The sequence below is a fragment of the Melampsora larici-populina genome (assembly GCF_000204055.1).
Source record: "Melampsora larici-populina 98AG31 unplaced genomic scaffold MELLAscaffold_34, whole genome shotgun sequence".
NCBI lineage: Eukaryota > Fungi > Basidiomycota > Pucciniomycetes > Pucciniales > Melampsoraceae > Melampsora > Melampsora laricis-populina.
Genome location: NW_006768798.1, coordinates 586000 through 600765, shown reverse-complemented (window position 1 = coordinate 600765; position 14766 = coordinate 586000). Strand labels below are relative to the sequence as shown.

At 37.1% G+C, this 14766-nt stretch overlaps 4 protein-coding genes across 4 annotated transcripts; 2 read left to right on the top strand and 2 right to left on the bottom strand.

The window, feature by feature from the left end:
* Nucleotides 1-2667: 2667 nt before the first annotated feature.
* Nucleotides 2668-4389, bottom strand: MELLADRAFT_117286 (uncharacterized protein; the record flags this gene model as incomplete). The annotated part of the gene is made up of 4 exons (XM_007413002.1): nucleotides 2668-3169; nucleotides 3283-3391; nucleotides 3516-3730; nucleotides 3838-4389. The coding sequence occupies 4 exons, from the start codon at nucleotides 4387-4389 to the stop codon at nucleotides 3068-3070; spliced, it is 978 nt and encodes a 325-aa protein (XP_007413064.1).
* Nucleotides 4390-4672: 283 nt separating this feature from the next.
* On the bottom strand, nucleotides 4673-6796 carry MELLADRAFT_56861 (uncharacterized protein; the record flags this gene model as incomplete). The annotated part of the gene is made up of 4 exons (XM_007413001.1): nucleotides 4673-5465; nucleotides 5555-5877; nucleotides 5951-6215; nucleotides 6296-6796. The coding sequence occupies 4 exons, from the start codon at nucleotides 6542-6544 to the stop codon at nucleotides 4833-4835; spliced, it is 1470 nt and encodes a 489-aa protein (XP_007413063.1).
* A 2221-nt stretch (nucleotides 6797-9017) lies between these two features.
* On the top strand, nucleotides 9018-10404 carry MELLADRAFT_37900 (uncharacterized protein; the record flags this gene model as incomplete). Its single annotated transcript, XM_007413064.1, has 4 exons — nucleotides 9018-9242; nucleotides 9511-9868; nucleotides 9932-10076; nucleotides 10176-10404. Coding segments are annotated over 4 exons (957 nt in total), but the record flags the coding sequence as incomplete, so codon positions are not given.
* Nucleotides 10405-12166: 1762 nt separating this feature from the next.
* MELLADRAFT_90017 (uncharacterized protein) lies at nucleotides 12167-14451 on the top strand (the record flags this gene model as incomplete). Its single annotated transcript, XM_007413065.1, has 11 exons — nucleotides 12167-12419; nucleotides 12500-12743; nucleotides 12807-12927; nucleotides 13002-13301; nucleotides 13361-13457; nucleotides 13533-13666; nucleotides 13738-13845; nucleotides 13927-14030; nucleotides 14110-14178; nucleotides 14253-14327; nucleotides 14418-14451. The coding sequence occupies 11 exons, from the start codon at nucleotides 12167-12169 to the stop codon at nucleotides 14449-14451; spliced, it is 1539 nt and encodes a 512-aa protein (XP_007413127.1).
* Nucleotides 14452-14766: the final 315 nt, after the last annotated feature.

Here is a 14766-nt window from a genome sequence, read left to right as displayed (position 1 = left end):
TTGTGATTAGTGCCTCAGCATTTCAGTGCTGTTGTTCCTCAGCTTCAAGGAAGGAAAGGGAGAGAAAGGGTCATCTTAATCTCAATTTGCTGAAACTTCTCAAAATTTCTGTCATGTTTTGTTTTGTTTGCATAGCCCCATTCCTCCACAATACAAACATAGCCTTGCAGCTATCGGGATGATGTCCATTTGTAGCTGGTGAATCACCTTTTTTGCCCTATATGAGGGTTCACATTGTGGTTTCAATTCACCTGGATTTTAGACGGTCCAAGACTGCCCCCTTCCCATCCCACATCTGTATTATACAATCATAGTTTTTGTTTCCTGGGCTAAAAGGGGGTGGTCAACCCTCACAAGGGGGGGCTGCTTTTAGTAAAATCCTTAGAGATATGAAAAAATATGCAAGATGATTTGAATATACCACAGGCCTCAACCATTATTTTTTCATATTGCTCTGACCCTGTCCAGCTTCTCTATAATTTTCTATGTTTTCCCAATTTTCTAAACTCAGCGGTAAACTTGCAGTTTGACATAGTGTGACTAGATTGACAGTTGCACAAGCAAGCAATTCCATGGTTGATGCTTTGACCACATAGACTTTGAGGTAAGGATCAAGGATAGCTGCAAATATATACACTGCTCTCTTCTGAGCAGCCTCTTGATATTGGACATTTTTTTCCATCATTGAGATGACCCTGAGGTGGGACATCCTCACTTCATCCTTTGGATGCCATGGTGGTGTCCTCAGTCCAAGCACATCTTGAAACACTCCGTGATGGTATCTGAGGGGGATATCCAATGGAAGCCTTGCAGGAGACCGTGTCAGGATGTCTTGCCCTCTGCAAGAAAAGAGGACATCCTGAACGTATCCAAGTGTCCTTGTGGTGTATATAGAGAGTTCAGGTAACATGAAAGGTGTAGAGACCATGAAATCAATTGTATCAATGGTGTAATGATTGGATGTTCCAATTCAATGGTGGGCTTTGTATTTGAATGCATCTCCTTCTTGACCATGATATGTAATTGATTGTGACCAATTGTTGTAAAATGAATCATGATTTTAATGACTCAAGAATCCCTTGAGCATTCCTGATGCAATAATTTAGTTTTCTCATAATGAGTGGTGAAAATTGGATTGATCATGATGTCCAAGGTCATCTATTGAGTCTTGTATATTGTGTGGCTGAGAATCAGAATCTAGCTGAAGATTTATGTGTTCTAAGGTTGAAAGTTTATATGGAATTCCATTATCAAATCCCTGTATGAAACCTTGATAAAGATGATCAGTTGCACCAATAGGGGTTGGGCAAAAAACTGACCAACCGGTTTTGCGCCCTTGAGAATTAAAGCCAAAGATGGCCAAAATCAACTGGGTGCAGGTTTCACAAACCTGTTTCTGTGCCGGGTTACCCAAAGAGACCCAAAGTCAGTCTTTGGGTCTGCTTTTTCTCCTCCAGCCCCACCAATAGCTCAGCTTGAAGACCTGGGGCAAGTTTTCGCACCTTTCACGGATCTGTTAAAGGTGCAAAAAGGGTGTTTGCAAGGCTTGTGGCGCCACAAATTGCTTTCCCTGTAAGAGCTTTTGAACGGTTAAAGCGGTGGCGTGATCACAAAACCAATCATACCAGTCAACATTTTTGGAAAGCAAAAGATGGCTAAAAATGTTTTTTGGTTTTGTGTGGCTTTGATATTAATTTTGAGCCATCTCTTAAGCGTTCCCAAAAATTTGAACTGCAATTGAACAGGGTTTGGAAACTGGTTGGTTGGTTTTTTGCCCAACCCCTATTAGATCTCACTTGATGAGGCTGAACAGTCCATAATGCAAGGTATGCAATAAGAAATGAAAATCAAGCTTTCAATTAATTTGAGGATATAATTGTTTAAAGGACAGAAATTATATTGGAAGAGCTTGCAGGTTACAGGGAAATTGAAGATCCAAAAAGTGCTTCTGAATTTTGAGTGTTCACAGCACATGAGATGGTGAAACATGGTTTGAGAAAAGTACATAGCACATGAGAAGTTAAAACTACTAATAATCGGAAGCTATTCACATGTACATAGATCTATCAATGATCTGTTTGGTGAGAATCTAGATACAACAGTACAGATACACATCATAGAGTGTCAAATTCTATTTCAGAGTCTGTGAATTGATTTTTCAAAGCCTGGGTCCACTTTTGCAATGTGTCCTACCAGGCCTTACCACAAAAAAACTGTCAATTGTTTAATGTTTTATAAGGGGTCTGAAAAATCAAATTGAACACAACACTCAAAAACACAATCCCAAAAGAACCCAGCCAGAAAACTTCATGAAACAAGGCTTAGATAAAGAATATCAAATATGTCAATGAAATACACAAATGACCTGAATGAATTTATGTACTCCAAATCACGCTCACACCCGGTGCCACAAAGCCACAAGGCGCCCTGGAGGGGCACATGACCAGGGCCAGGGCTTAGGCCACGCCATGGCACTCACCCTGACCCCTTCCTGGCCTTCAAAGGGCATTAAATCCAGTTAAGCCCTCCCTAAAGATTGTCTTAAGCAGGGAGTAGCAACTAAAAATGAGGATATTGAGGTTGTTTTAATGGAAGGCCACACTGGGCCACACCATGCAAGGCCACAGCCCTGGCCATGCCCTGGGCCACAGAAAAGGTGCCAGGTGTGAGCGTGAACTCCAAACCATATTGGTTTATCACACATTTCAAGGAATTTTCATGAGATCTTCTGCATTTAGCAACATGACGAAGTGTATTTAATTTAGATATTAGATGATCCACTTGATTCCACGATATAATATGTTGTCCCTGTAGTCCCTATCTCAACCTAGGTCTGAAAAGAAATAGGATATGTAAGTCTAAACTGCGGATAAGTGAAACTTTCTCAATATCTACTTCTTGGCCCATGATAGTCCAAGAGAACATGAAAAATATCACAACATTAATGGTATTGTATCAACTTCTTTCCTAGGTGTCAGGAATTAAAGAGAAAAGTTGTATCGAATCAAACCATAGATCACATAACCCACCATGAATCAAATTGAAAGATGTTTTTGTCTGATTCAGATCAATTGGTCAGGGGTGCTCTGATTGCAACTAATACCATAGCTATCACTGTACCCAAAAAATGACCAATAGAAGCACCAAAAACACAAGTAATTGGCCATGTCTTTTTTTCCAACAAACAAAAACAAAATCACAAAATCTGAGTATTTGAATGAAATTGGATTTCTTTATAAAATAGAGTGAAAAGATTTGTTTTTTTGGGGGGGTTTGACTGACCTGCCATTGTCTATCCCAATCTAATGGAATTGGAATTCCTCCTAACCAAGTACCTATACAAGTTCCAATAGCTGGCCACATCAAAACGATTTCTAATTCATTTTTAGGTCTACAGAAACCAAGAAAGAAAACAAAAACAATCGAAGAAAAACCTTCATTAATTCTCCTTTCATACTTAACTTTTTTTTTTGATCTCATTAACCAAAAACCAAAATGAAAATAATCCACTCAACTCAAATTCAGAAAAGATTCGAATCCAAGTCATCTTTTCACGACCTTGATTCCAACCAATCACCAGTGCAGAAGGTAAGATAGATAAAATCGAAATCATTAAAGATAAACCATAAGTTTTGATGACGTTTTTCAAAATCGGAGCTCCAATTAAAATGATCATCAAATGAATAATAAATGAAAATAAAATCGTTATAATTAATGCATCTTGTATTGGCTTCAAAAACCCCCCCGTACGAAAAAGAAATAATAATAGAAAATAAGTCTTAAGTTTCGTTTGTCTTGGCCTGAAAAGAAAGATGCAAAAAACTGATGATCACTTACAATTATTAATTCTAAAATCGTTCTCCTAGCCACAGGGTCAAATCTCTTATTCTTAACATCATCAAAAACTTTCCAAAAAACCTCTAAACCCAACTTCTTTTTCCTTTTGTTTTCATTCGAATTTGAATCAGTATTACTACTATCATTCTTTCTAATCGTAGTACTATTCCTTTTCCAATTTCTTAATGAACTAGCAAACCATATTTGAACAAATAATAAACCTAAATTTATAAAACTTAATGATCTGATCGGGTTTTCAATTAAAGGTTCAAACCATTTAAAATTCTTTAAATTGATTGATTTTTCTGTTGGATTTGAGTGTGTTGTTGTACTTGTTAATAATGATTGAGATGGTAAGATATGAATTGAATAAAAGGTGAATAAAAGATGAAGTGGTACGATTGAGAAATATTTAGTGATTGGTAATGAACTTCTTTTGGTGGTTGATTGGATGTTTGTAGTTGGGGTTGTTGTTGTTGTTGTTGACGATTGGGTATTCTTGTTTGATTTGCTATTTGAACTGATTTGATGATTCTTTTTGTTTGATGGCATGATGAATGTGAATCTAGAATTGGTCTTGGTCCTTGGAAATGCTCATGAATCGGTTTTTTGTAGAATCGCCGCATACATGGCATTCAATTTCTATGACATCGGTCATCAAGGTCTCAATGAGAACTTAAACCCATACAATGGACCTTATCAGCTGTCATTGCGGTTTAAAGCCATAGCTTTTCATCGTCCGACTCACACAAACTTCAAGGGACAAGCTTCCGAGAATGCGCTCAACTCAATCACACTCAAGGGATACACTCATTTCGTCTCTTGAAACGTTTGATTTACACGTCCTTCCAAACTTCATTTCGTGCATCCAACAAAGAAACAAACAGCAAACACTCTAGAAAGAAAGCAAGATGATGATATATTCGAATCAAGTGTTTGCATACAAGCATAAAATAGATATATATATATAAAGTTTCCCTGAAACACAAAAAAAATCAATAAGGAACTTTAGAACCATCAAGTTCAATAGGTTGATGTAAATATTTCTTTTGATGAGTTTGATCACCAAATTCATTGGTAATATGACCATTTTGATCTAAAGATTTCAAAATGAATTTATAAATCACTAATCCATCTAATCCAACCGGACCTCTTGCATGAATTTTAGATGTACTAATTCCAATCTCAGTTCCAAATCCAAATCGATAACCATCTGCAAATCTTGTCGACGAATTCACAAAGACAGATGAACTATTGACTTCTTTACAAAACTTGTTAGAATTTGATTCTGATTTACTTATGATTGAATCAGTATGATGTGAAGAGAATTGATTGATATGATCTATTGCTTCTTGAAGACTATCAATCGTATGTATTGAGAGGGTTAATGAAAGCCATTCAGTTTGATAATCTTCTGGTTTGGATAATGAACAATTCGTCCAGAAGAGTGGATGTGAGGTAACGGATTGAGATTGATTGAGGGTATCTAAGATTGATTGATCAAGTTTGAGGGTCACTTTGGAATTGAGTAAAGCAAGGATCAATTCGGTGAATCTTGAGTTCGTGGTCAGATGTGATCGATGAATAAGGACGGTTTCAACCGAATTGCATGCAGCTGGGTATGTTGTCTGTGTATCCGGAGTAGAAAAGGGTAAGACAAAAATTAGTTCCTAGATTATCGAGGATGATATCGATGAAGAATAAGAAAAGAACAAACCTTTGCGTCAATGATACACCTGATAGCAGTATCTATCTCAGCATCTTTATCCACATAAATGGTACAAAGTCCATCAGCATGCCCCAAGACAGGTATACTAGTATTAGATTTGATATTTTGTACAAGTTGTTTTGAACCTCTAGGGATCACTAAATCAATAAATTGGTCTTCTTTCAAAAGTTCACTAATCTCAGATCGACTTGATACAGTTTGGATCAAATTGGATGGTAAAGATGAAGAAACTAGTGATGCGTGAATAAGATTGGTAATAACTTTTTGAGTTTGTGAAGTTTCTTTACCACCTTTGAGGATAGCAGCGTTACCTGTTTGGTGCATAAAGATAGGAGAAAGTTAGATTTTTCTAAAGATATGAGAAATATCAAGATGAAGACGTACCACTCTTGATCGCAAGGGCAGTGATATTGATGATAACCTCTGGACGAGATTCAAAGATGATAAGAAGGACACCGATCGGACAAGTGACTTTATAAAGCTCCAAGTTGTGATCTAGTTTTTGAATTGATTGTACAATTCCAACTGGGTCATCCAACTTAATCACATCGTCAATTCCGTCCAGAATTTGATCATATTTGCTAGGAGATGATAGTAGATCTAATCGATTTAAGATTGCTTGAGTAGTGTTCTGGTCTTCTTTTGCTGCCTTTGAGAACATAAAGGGAAGTCAGTCATTAAACTTGCTTCTGTTGAATTAGTGACTAGATGAAAAGATTGATAACTTACTTGAAGGTCCAATTGATTAGCTTGAATGACTTCTTCTCTATGTTCACTTAATGTTTGTTTTAATGATTGAAGTGCCAAGTTCTTTGATTCTGATGAAGAAGATTGAAATTTATCGAAGGCTAGTTTTGCTGATGAAGCGATCTGGTTTGCATTTGTTGTTGTTGTTGTTGTTGATAGTAGTTTTGATTTGATTGTTGAAGTTGAAGTTGAGTTTGAATTGATAATCTGATGGTTAGAATTGGAACTCATGGTGCTGATGTTGCTTTTAGTTTTCTTCTTTCCAATCTTCTTAGCCCTTGCTTCAAGTTCAACCAACCCTGGTCCCTTGCACGTGAAATATCTCATACAGATCTCCGAATCCCGAGGGTGTAGCGGGCTTCGGGTATATTCTTTCCGGGCTCTAAATGTATAAGGAGCCCCGAGATTCTAAGCTTGAGATTTCGACCTATTTCAGCACGTTTGATCGCATATTTTGAACCAGCAAATATTTCTGCATAGCTTTGACTTCTTTCGTTGACTTCTTGAGGTGGAATGTTTAAGTAGTTGAGAAAGTCACAATCAGCATTGGAACCCTGATTTTGAGAAAGTCACGTGCGAGTTGGTGTATGTACAAAATGACCAAAGTCGTTTGTACAATTTGATATTTTTGATTTTGCCTTTGAAACCTTGATGAGTTGATTTTCATGATAAAGCCTTTAAAAGTAAACACCAATATCTCTTATCAACCATTCTCAACAAAATACATACCATTCCCACCTATTATTTCTTTAAACTCTGAAGGAGTGAAGAGCAGGATTGATTGAATGAGAAAATCAAATCGACTGTCCAGAAGCTAAATCAACTCTGATGACGATTAAGAAGGATGAGGATTGAAAGAAGTTCAAATTCATTATCATCTCATCATTATCCTCATCAAGCTTTAAGTATCGAGACTATCAAAACTATCAGCCCCATAACAGCGAGGAATACTTTCGATCAACAGCAGCCACAACAAAACTCAACAACAACCCCAACCCTACACATCAATCCTTCTCATTTGATGAACTCGCATCCTTTCAATCCATCAAACTTACACTATCAACAACAACAACAACCGACACCAACACCAACACCGCCCACACTTGATCGTTTTGCAAAACCATTCATCCCACGTTGGCTTTTGAATGTATCCGAAAACTCTTCAGTAACTCAAATCAATTTACCAACCAAGCCCAGAAGATTAAACCCAGATGAATCTAAAGCTTATATTCAATCTTTACTTCCAAGATCATTTTTACTTGACCTTGAAGCTGAAACTCGAGAACATCATTTAATCGTTCAATCTGAATTAGCAATTGCATTTCAATCTAACTCAATCTCTTGGTCGACCTTTTTAAATTCATCTCGACCTACATCAACCGCAGAATCTGACCCCAACGCTCATCAAAACAATCAGACCATACCGAATTTACCAAGTTTATCATTGAATCATTATGCTATCAGATTCTTACCACTCATTGCTTCTGAGCATTCCTCTAGGATTCAACAACTCAAATCTGCTCAGTTATATCTGGTTGATATTCAACTTGTAGATCCTCAGAGAGCTTTTTTCAATCTAGAAGCTAAATCCGTTCGAGAAGGTTGGCCACCCATCGAATTAGGTGATCTGATAGCTATCAGATTATTATATCCTCAATACCTCCAATCAGACGGGTACGAATATGAGGCTAGAGTTTGTGCCATCAAACGTGTAACTGGTTTTATCACCTTCGAATGTCCTCAATTGATCTCAGTGATGAGAGAAGATCAAGTCTCATTGACTTGTAATGTACTTTATAAACCTCAAGATCGTTGCTTCTATGCTCAACATTATGCTTGTGAGAAAATTGATCAGGGTTTGAGAAGAGCACCAGTTTGGCCACTTTTCACTCCCACCGCATCTCAATCTCACTCATCACCCATCAATAACGTCACAGCTTGGCTTTTTCCCGAACCTGTTCATCTACAAAAGGTCGAAAGAAAGAAAAGATCCATACATGAAAGCCAAAGCAATTTAGAATTCAAATGGATAGATCCAGACTTGAATTTGGATCAAAAACGAGCCATCCAATCATTTGTAGGATACAATCGAATCGTTCCATTTTTAATCTCAGGTCCACCTGGTACAGGTAAAACTAAAACGATCACAGAAGCAGTCTTTCAAATCTTATCAAATGATCCAGAAAGCCATATCTTAGTTTGTGGTGCATCTAATCCATCAGCTGATACATTAGCTCTTAGATTAAAAACTAAATTGAAACCACATGAACTTTTCAGATTGAACGATTCTAGTAGACCATTCGAAGAGATCAAACCTCAATTATTATCTTATTGTTATTTGGAAGATGGTCATTTTGCTTTACCACCTCTCATGTAAGTTTGGTGAGGGTTCAAGTCTCAATTCAAAAAACATTACTAAAAAATCCACCAACAGTTATCAATGAAAGGAAAAGCTGATTCGATCATACATACATCAAACTAAAACTCATACAGGCAATTATTGTCGAAACGAGTGATCGTAACATCTTGTATCGATGCTTCGTTGCTAGAATCGTCTTATTGTTCAAATTCATCATTACAACGATTTGAAAGATTTCTATACGAATCAATTCATCCCAGATCAAAACCGATAAATCTTTCAAGTACAATCGAAACCGAAACCGAAGAAAAGAGTGACTCAGAACCCAAAAAACTCATCAGACCACATTTTACTCATCTTTTAATAGATGAAGCTGCACAAGCTACTGAACCTGAATTAGTTATTCCAATCTCAATTATGATACCAGATCCCAAAACCAATCATTTACAAGAATTACCACAAATCTTAATTTGTGGAGATATAAAACAATTAGGACCTAAAGTAGTAAGTGAATTGAGTAGAAGATTAGGTTTAGATCTTTCATTTTTACAAAGATTATTAGAATGTAAAGTTTATAATGAAATCTTAAGTGAGCATCAAAAACAGAAGAAAATTCAAAATCGGTCGAATTCACTTATTCCTCATCATTCTCCTACTAATGGTTATTCTATAAGCCCATCACAATCTCAAGCTACCAATGGTCATGGCTCTCGTCTGCAACACTCGCTGAATGGTCATGGCACCGGTGTAGGTCATTCTGAAGGAGAGTATGAACATGTAGTCAATGTAAGCCTTTCCCATACTCATTTCTCTCCTCAGTGATTCCGCCATCTCCCAGGCTTCTGCTGATAGTAATACTCGATTGTTGCATCCCTGCCCCAAAACCATTACATGCATATATTCATGTATGCGCATCAAGTTAACAAAAAATTACCGATCACATCCATCAATCTTGATGTTACCATCTACATTATTTTATAATGATGCATTAGAACCATACGCACCTAAAGAAATCCAAAACACAGAATTATTAAATTGGAATCGATTACCTAAAAAAGGATGTCCGATCATCTTTAAAAACGTTTCGTTTGCAGAAGATTGGGTAGATGAAGGTTCATCTTGGTATAACATTGGAGAATCTGAAATCGTGGTTGGATTTGTGATTGAGTTAATGAAACAATCATCTGAATCAATCAGTCAAAATCAATTTGATGGATCAATTGATTCAAATCAACTTAATGGAATGGAAAAAGATGGAGAAAAGTTAATGGGTTTAAAACCTAGTCAAATTTCGATTATTACTCCTTTTAGAGAACAGGTTTGGGTGATTCGATTGGCTTTGAGAAAGATTGGATTGAGTGATGTAGATGTTGGTACAGTTGAAAGCTTACAGGGTGGGGAAAAGTACTTACCATTGATTGATTAATTCTTATCATTCTAAAAATTCTCATCCACTGAATCAAAGAAAAGATCTAACATGTTTTTGCTTGCTTTTTCCTTTAGTCGGGTAGTGATTGTGAGTACGGTAAGATCACATCATAAAAAACATATTGAAGATGATAGAAGAAGAGATAGAGGATTGATCTTTGAAGCTCAAAGGTTTAATGTCACTCTTACTAGACCTAAAGAGCTATTAATTGTAGTTGGTAATGCTGAAACATTAACGGTTGATCCATATTGGAGAAGTTTTTATCATGTAAGTGACCACCCTTCCAAAAGAACATTAAGATGATTGATTTCTTTCTTCAACAGGGGTTTGTTTGTGAATTTTGACTGACGATTTCTCTCTTGAATTTGTGTATGAGGGTTACAGTTTACTAGAAGAATGGGTGTTTATGAAGGAGCTCCAGTCTTAGGATTAGGAGAGTCGGTAGCTGATGTATCTGTTTTAGAAGAAAGATTTCATCGAAATAGTTATGAATCTTTTGAAGAAAAACTTAATCATGGTGATCAATTGATAGGATTAGATGAAGATGAGAATGGGATCGAATCATTTGATGTTGATGGTAGAATCTTGGTAGGATCTGTGGCTAGATTGGCTTTAGAAGATTCAGGATGAAATCTATCAAGTTTGTAAAATGAGAAGGGGAGAAACTCAAAAGGTAAGTTTAACATTATGATTCTATCTTTGAGTGATTTTGGTTATTGGGTTATTTTTTGTCATCTTATCCTCAATCCTCCTTTTTTTATTAAGATACAAGTTTAAATTTCTTAGTTCTTCAACAGCAGAATTTTTAATATCCTTGATCAAACCACCAATTAACGAAATCGACAAAAAAACATCGAAAAATCAATCGAAAAATCAAAAATAAAACTTTCTCAATGTAACTCTAATTATTTTTCTTCTTATTCCTTAGTTTCTTTTATTTCATTTGATCATGTACTTAATGCTAACAACACTTAACAAAAAAAATCAAATTCTGCTCATCATTACTACTACTACCCATATTTTTGATTTCTTTTATCTTTTGAATTTCCTTTTAAAAAAACCCAAAATGTTTAAAAAAATCACTTTATAACCCATTATTAAAACAAAAACTAAAAAATTGTCTCTGTTTCCCTAATCTACCCTATTCATTTTACCTGAATATCGTTTATCTCTAACCAGATTTTTTGCCTTCTAGTTTGCATCTCTATAAATCCTTTTTTGTCAGATTTTGTTACACGTATTTTTTGTATGTTTATAGTTGTATACATATCTTCTATTGCGTCTTTTATATTAGTTGATTTGATTGTGAGTCTTTCTGTTTTTTTTCTGTTCTCTATAGTAATGTTTTCAGTTATGTCAGATCATTTTTTTTGGTGGTTTTTGTAATCATCATTCACTTATGATTTCAGATATTGATGATCCTTAATACTTGATGAATTGATTAAATCTCTTACTTGGTTCTCTTTTATTGAGTGTTTGATTGGCTTTTGTTGAACTGAGGTTTTTTGCAAGTTGGGTCTACGTTGAAAGTGTTCGATAAGACAGGATTTGCGATGTGGGAGAAGTTTACAAACAATTCAATCAAGGCTAATTTATCTTTGTGTTGTACTTTACGTTTCTCTTGTTAGAGAAGTATACAACAGGCTTACACTACTGAGCGTGGCTCAAGTTGGGTGGATTGAGCAGCTAAGACAGTTCGAAAGTTCAAGTTTGGTGGAGCAGATCGAAAAGGGCTCGGGTTCTCTAGCGCGAGGAAATGGATCAGTCGCCTCGAGACATTTGATCGACGATCTGGATGAGCTGGATGAATGACCTTAGTACGATTAGTCGACAACTTCTGGGGATCATTGCCGAAACCAAATACAACGTCTGATCCGATGCCTCTTCTTGAAAGTCATCCTTGGATGTGCAATCGAGATTATATGTGGTGCAGCTTTATAATAACAAGTACTCGACTCCGTACCATTTCCCTAGGCTGGTATCCTTTCTGTGTCTTTTTATTGATTTCGACCTCAAAGCTTAGGACCCCGCGCATCTTCTTCTACGAATAAAACACTATATAACGATGCTTACCTCTTTATTTATCGTATCGTGCGCTTTGAGCCTTGTTTGTTATGTTGAAGCAGATACTGCTTCTTTGCGACTCAAGTTCTCCGAGTTGGGAATCGACGCTGTGTTTCCAGGAGACTCATATTATGAAGAATTTGCCATACCTTACAACTTACGCTTCACTTATCTCCCAGCTGGTATTGTCTTCCCTAATAGCACTCAAGCTGTTGCGGATTCTATTAAAGTAGCTGTGGAAGAAAACCTTCCAGGTGAGCTCATGTTGTGATGAATGCTCAGAAACCGCTTCGTTAGCACTCATACTATCATTTTGATTGCGTCTTGTATGTAGTCTCACCTCGCTCAGGTGGACATTCATTTGCCGCCTTTGGTTTGGGAGGAGATCACGGTGTCTTAGTCGTCGATGTAACGCTACTCAACACAATCTCCGTCGATCAGTCAACAGGACAAGCTGTTATTGGAACCGGAAATAGACTGGGTGATGTGGCTATTGGAATCTATTCTCAAGGTCGCCGCGCACTTCCTCATGGATCGTGCCCGTACGTCGGTATTGGAGGTCACGCAGCATTTGGGGGGTAAGTAGGCCAGTAATAAACAGCTGTCGTATTTGGTGACCTATCAGTTTCCTTGATTTCCAGCTTCGGTTGGGCAAGTCGAATGTGGGGTATGACCTTGGATAACATCATTGGTCACGAAGTAGTACTAGCAAATGGTACGATTGTTCATGCATCGAAAGATAACAATCCAGACCTCTTTTGGGTAGGTAGTATGAAGCTTTTCTATCATTCCATACGTTGAATCATCAATGATTAGACAGTCTGACGAGTTAACAGGCTTTGAGAGGTGCAGGCGCCTCGTTCGGCATAATGACATCGATCAAATTCCAAACGCATCCAGCTCCGAATGAGCTTCTCAACTTCGCCTTTCGGTGGGACTTCACTGAAGACGATTCTGCAAACGCGCTCATCGAGTTTCAAGCCTTTTGTCAATCTAACCTCCCCTCAGAGCTCGGAATGGGAGTCAATTTTCAACGAGGAAGCCAACCCGGACGTTTGAAGTTTGGTTTTGTTGGTGCTTGGTTTGGTGATAGCAAAAAGTTTCCAACGGTGATTCAAAAATGGTTAGACGTCATGGTAAGCTTCTTAGTCTATATGAACATCTGAGCACACTCTAATCTTTTGAAAACCTACAGCCAACACCAACAACAACGTTGATAGAGAAAAGAGATTGGCTTACCGATGTGCAAGGTATGGCCAGGGTAACAAGTCAAGAAGCGCTTTTGAGCTCGAGTTAGCATTCTTTTGATTCTTACCTCCCATCATGGTGGAGAAGTGAACCTTTTTGGACTTTGTGTGATACCATAGATATAGACGTCACGGATCAATATGATACCTTCTACGCAAAGTCTTTGACAACTTCAGATTCCACACCCATTTCGAATGCATCCATTCGAGCTTTTTCAAAACACCTCGCGTCAGAAGGTTGGATATCAGATACGGTATTCAATGGATTTGATACTATCATATCTACTTCTTATTGCTGACCAAAAAAATATTCTGCCGCATTCAGCGCTGGATCGCTCGATTTGAACTTTGGGGTGGTCAGAATTCTGCTATAACTTCCGTTGCCAAGGATGCAACAGCTTTCGCTCAAAGATCAATCCTATTGAGCATGCATGTGAGTCATTCAGCTCATGCTCCCCCATAAATTCATTTTTAAAATCCATTTACATTTGTTTATATCTTTTCTTTCATGTAGTTCTACGCCTCATCCAAAGATTATCTGCCACCATTTCCCGACGAAGGATTTAGCTTCATAGATGAGATGGTTTCGGCCCTCGTAGGAAACGGACGGGCATACGGGTAAGCACCAAAATCGAAGCCCCACCATGGGTAAAAAAAGAACAGACTGAAACATTCGCACCTCTCGTTGTACATACAGCGCTTATGCCAACTTGGATGATGATCGATTGGCTTCCACTGAATGGCAGGATCTCTATTTTAATGACAAGTTGAGTTTTCATTCTTCGAACTGTTTTATACTCATTTTCTTATAGTTCTGAACTCTTTTTTTCTTATATGTAGTTATCAACGTTTGTCACAAATCAAGTCTGTTTATGACCCTCAAAACGTGTTTTCATATCCTCAAAGTATCAAAGGGTAATTTTTTTCCTGCTCAGTTTTTTCCGTGAGTTATTGTTTATATCTAAATGACTTAAGCTTTACTTCTGTTGTCATGATTTCTTCTAGGGCAAACTCAGATTGGAGGAGCGAAGAATTATAGGTTTTGTATCAATAAGCTGAACTTCCTACATTAAGTTTAAAATGTTTATAGTGTTATCAAATTCATTTGCATTTTTCTCTATTTTTTATAACACCTTGCAATGATCTTGTATCTACAGTACCATGTTCATCTTTCCCTAAAAAACAACAAAATTAAACTTAGTTTCATTATATAATTATCTGCTATCATGATTCCACAATTTACTTTTCACTCAATTATTCACTTTAAGAGAATTCACAGCCGTGCCATGAATTCAGAATACCTCATGTACGAAGGGTCACACAGATTTAGGGTGCGTTTGCTGGCGTGTTTTTT